Source organism: Wasmannia auropunctata, unplaced genomic scaffold, assembly GCF_000956235.1.
Source record: "Wasmannia auropunctata unplaced genomic scaffold, wasmannia.A_1.0 LD336103.1, whole genome shotgun sequence".
Taxonomy (NCBI): domain Eukaryota; kingdom Metazoa; phylum Arthropoda; class Insecta; order Hymenoptera; family Formicidae; genus Wasmannia; species Wasmannia auropunctata.
The window spans coordinates 364667-368549 of NW_012026787.1; the positions used below are offsets into that span (position 1 = coordinate 364667).

The 3883-nt window shown below is 27.2% G+C and overlaps 2 protein-coding genes across 2 annotated transcripts in view; one reads left to right on the forward strand and one right to left on the reverse strand.

Annotated features, from left to right (window-relative positions):
* Positions 1–1324, forward strand: part of LOC105457781 (putative nuclease HARBI1) — a 12297-nt gene extending 10973 nt beyond the window's left edge. Inside the window, exons 2-4 of the mRNA XM_011702640.1 lie at positions 218–466; positions 567–782; positions 894–1324. Of these exons, the coding sequence (XP_011700942.1) occupies positions 218–466; positions 567–782; positions 894–1294 (866 nt within the window). The 3' untranslated portion in view covers positions 1295–1324. The remainder of the gene's footprint in view (positions 1–217; positions 467–566; positions 783–893) is intronic.
* A 213-nt stretch (positions 1325–1537) lies between these two features.
* The window catches only part of LOC105457789, a 30982-nt gene continuing 28636 nt past the window's right edge, over positions 1538–3883 (reverse strand). The window contains exons 8-12 of the mRNA XM_011702653.1: positions 2822–2918; positions 2298–2733; positions 2137–2222; positions 1950–2089; positions 1538–1795 (exon numbers count right to left, since the gene is read on the reverse strand). Coding sequence (XP_011700955.1) covers positions 1538–1795; positions 1950–2089; positions 2137–2222; positions 2298–2733; positions 2822–2918 — 1017 coding nt within the window. The remainder of the gene's footprint in view (positions 1796–1949; positions 2090–2136; positions 2223–2297; positions 2734–2821; positions 2919–3883) is intronic.

The window sequence follows — 3883 nt, forward strand, 5'->3', positions numbered from 1 at the left end:
CTTCCGATCTTAAGTACATTTATTTATTTCTAAAATGAAAACAAACTAAGAACAATTAATATATAAATTTATAATTAATAACAATATTAATCAACAATAAAAAAAATAGAGAAACTTTTAAAACTTATCAACTTATTTTTTATTATTTTTTAATAAATAATATATATTTTATATTATCTTTTAATTTAACATTATATATATTTTTTAGATCGTGTAGAATACATAAAAATAACAGCAGAAAAACACATTCTGTGTTATTTATGGTTTGTTGGGCACGAAAGTGCATCTTACCGGGATGTAGCTGATCGTTTTGGTATCTCAATAAGCACTTTATATAATGTAATTACAAGAGTGACCGAATTTATTATGTCTTTGGCACCTAATATTATAAGATACCCAACATCAGCTGAAAAAGAAGAAACATCAACTTACTTTTTTCAAGAAAAAGGATTTCCTGGTATAATTGGTAATGTATCCATATATATATTCAAGTCTTGTTTATAATGTTTTACTTACACATTACTTAATTAACACATTAATATTGTTAACACATTACTATTTTTTAGGTGCTATAGATGGTACCCATGTACGAATTGACAAACCACTACAAGATGCCGATTCTTACATAAATAGAAAAAAATTTTTTTCATTACATGCTCAAGGAACAGTTAATCAGAACTTAAAATTTATAGATGTATTTATTGGGTATCCAGGCTCTGTACATGATGCCAGAGTGTTTAAAAATTCTTCAATATATGATGATCTATATCAACTTTGTGAAGGTTAATTAAAAATAAATATATATATATATGTACACATGTATAAAATAGACAGGATGTATAATAATGATAAGTCATAATAGTTACAAAACAAATTCATTAATATTTTTTCAGATAATTATTTCCTTGTGGGGGATAGTGCATATCCGTGTTTAAAACAATTACTTGTCCCATATAAAGATAATGGACACTTGACAAGAAATCAAAAAATATTTAATCAGAAATTAAGTTCTTGTCGAGTCATTATTGAAAACGCATTTGGGTGCTTAAAACAGCGATTTCGCCAATTGTATCATTTTAAATTAAGAGACATCCCACGAATGGTCCGTGTCATACACGCATGTTGTGTTTTGCATAACATGGCCAATGTACAGGATTTACAATTATTCGAAGCACCTATAGACGATGAGCAAGATTTAGATGCACAAAATCATTTTAATTATAATGAAGCACCAAGAGAATATGAAACAGGAGTACATAAACGAGATCAGATATGTTACGAAATAACTCAATAAAACACTATTATAAGTAACAAAGAATCTATAAAAGAATAGTGTTGTATAAACTTTCATTTTTAAAACAAAACATAAATTCATTTCATTTAAAGAATAAAACATTAATATAGTGTATCTTTGGTTACAAGTTTTTTTTAATAATAAAACAAAAAAACATTTTTTACTTATTTTGATAACTTAAAACTCTTGTCAACTTTATATGTGTATAGTACGTGTATATACATATATAACACCTTAACTGTATTAATTATTTTTCTGTTGTAATTGTATTAACTGTTGCAATAGTTTATTTTTTTCCTCACGCAATTTATTTGCAATTGATAATTGCTCTTCATGTGACTGTCTCATTTTTTTGTACTCTTGTATTATTTCTCTTTGCATTTCATGTTTGGTTTCATTTTCTTTGCATATATGATTTGTTAATTTCTCCAAATTTTGTGTACATGTTTCCAAAATTCGAGCTGTTGTACCCATTTTCCTTGTATTTTTATTTTCAAATATCTATAACAAATTATGTTATATCATTATTTTTGTATCGACAAAAAATTTAAATTGAAAAAATAAATGTAATCCGAAATACCTCCGTTATATTTAATAATTTATATTATTTATTGATATAATATCTATTTTTTATATTTATTAATTTTTTACTTACTTTTTTGTTACTGTCACTAGTATCACTAGTAGCATTGTCATCTTCATCATATATTGCCTGCTGTGACGTTGTTGATTCATCGTATGTTGCTTGATATGATGTTGTTGGTTCATCATATGTTGCCTGATGCGACGTTGTTGCTTCATTATGTATTGCCTGACATGATGTTATTGGTTGGTTAGTTTACCATCATTCTTTAAAATTACACCTTTATTTCCTGATAATAATAAGGGTTCGATAATGTGTTTAGCGCCTAATAATTCTGTTAATTCTTTATATTTAAATTGAATATATTTTATTAATAGATATTAATTCTTTACAAATATTAAAATTAATTGATATACTTACGTCTCATAAGGACAACTAAGTCTATTTCTTCCAGTCTTTTTATTATGCGTTACAGCATTTTTGTAAGCTCGTTCCAATGATTTATATTTATTTTCTACTTGTACTGATGAAACATTGCAGCCTTGCAATTTCATTTTGTCAGAAATTTTTTGCCACATAATTTTTTTGGTTTTAATTTTTCTCTGTCCAAGCAGATCTCTGTTTTCTTTGTACAAGGATAGAAACAATTTTGTATTTGCATCTGTCCAATAAAATGCTTCTTTATATTTGTCTTCTGAGCTTTCATTAGTATTTTCATTATTAAATTTATTTGGTATTGCATTAAGTACATTTTTGTCAGGCAATCTTATTAATATATCTGTATTATCAAAGGTACAACTCATGCTATCACAATTAAAATCAATTTCTTCGTACAACAATTGAAACTCTAGTCCGCCTGCAAATTTAATATAATAATATTAATAACATTTAATAATAATAAAATCATTTTTGTAAACAACAGAATATATAGGCAATCTCAATACCTTCAGAGACACATGTTACATATCCATCCTCTACAACAATATTTCCTGCTATGTCCGTTTTTATATTGCCTATTTCTTGCTTGTTTGCCATTGTTTCCTAGTCAAACAGAAAAAAAGAATTCTTTTTGCACTTGAAAATGAACTCAGAATTGGTGACACTGAATGTACATGAATTCTTTTGGTCTTTGTGTGCTATCTGGGTTAGTACAAGATTTTCTAACCTTACAAATTTAACGTTTAACATTACAAAACATAATTTTAAAACGTTATATAGTAAATATATATTAAAAAATTGTGTAGTATTATTCTGTATTATATAATATTATTAATTATTATTATACATTAGAATAAGATTTTCTAACCTTATAAATTTAATATATTATGATTTTCTAAACAGTAATTGCTGATAGTTTTAACTTGCATATCTAAGTGCTATATATTAAAGTTTTTTCATTTAAAAGAGCTTTTATGTTTTTTACTTACTGTTTAATATCTGAAATGCTTAAAATTTATTCAAACTTACCGGCTTATTTCACAATTCCATTTGCCCTGTACTGCTTGCACTGGCTCTAAACCCAGTGCATTCAGTTCGGTGAACTCTTGTACTAACTTTCCTTACACTGCAATAAAGAACAGTTTCGATGACACCAGTTCTGCAATAAAGAACGCTTTAGTGTACACTTCTTGCACTAGTGTACACTAGTTCAGAAAGTTCAGGAATAAAAAACAAACCTCGTATTTCGCCGCGCGCTTGCATTCAGCGGTAGGCGAACGGATACGCGCTTATTTGTCAATCTTCAAAAATTAATATCTTGTTAACGATTGCGAATTTTGCAAAATGATAGAGAACTTTTCGATCCAGTTTAATCTGCTCTACCAGCCCACGAGATATTATCTGGTTATTACCGGACACCCTGTATAATAGATATCTACTGGATATTCACATATCTATACACTATCCATATCCATTATGGTTAACTAGTAGATATCTAATAATTATCTACACATCCATATTCACTAAACAGCTACCAAAGATATCTATTAGATATTTATTTGTTGTCT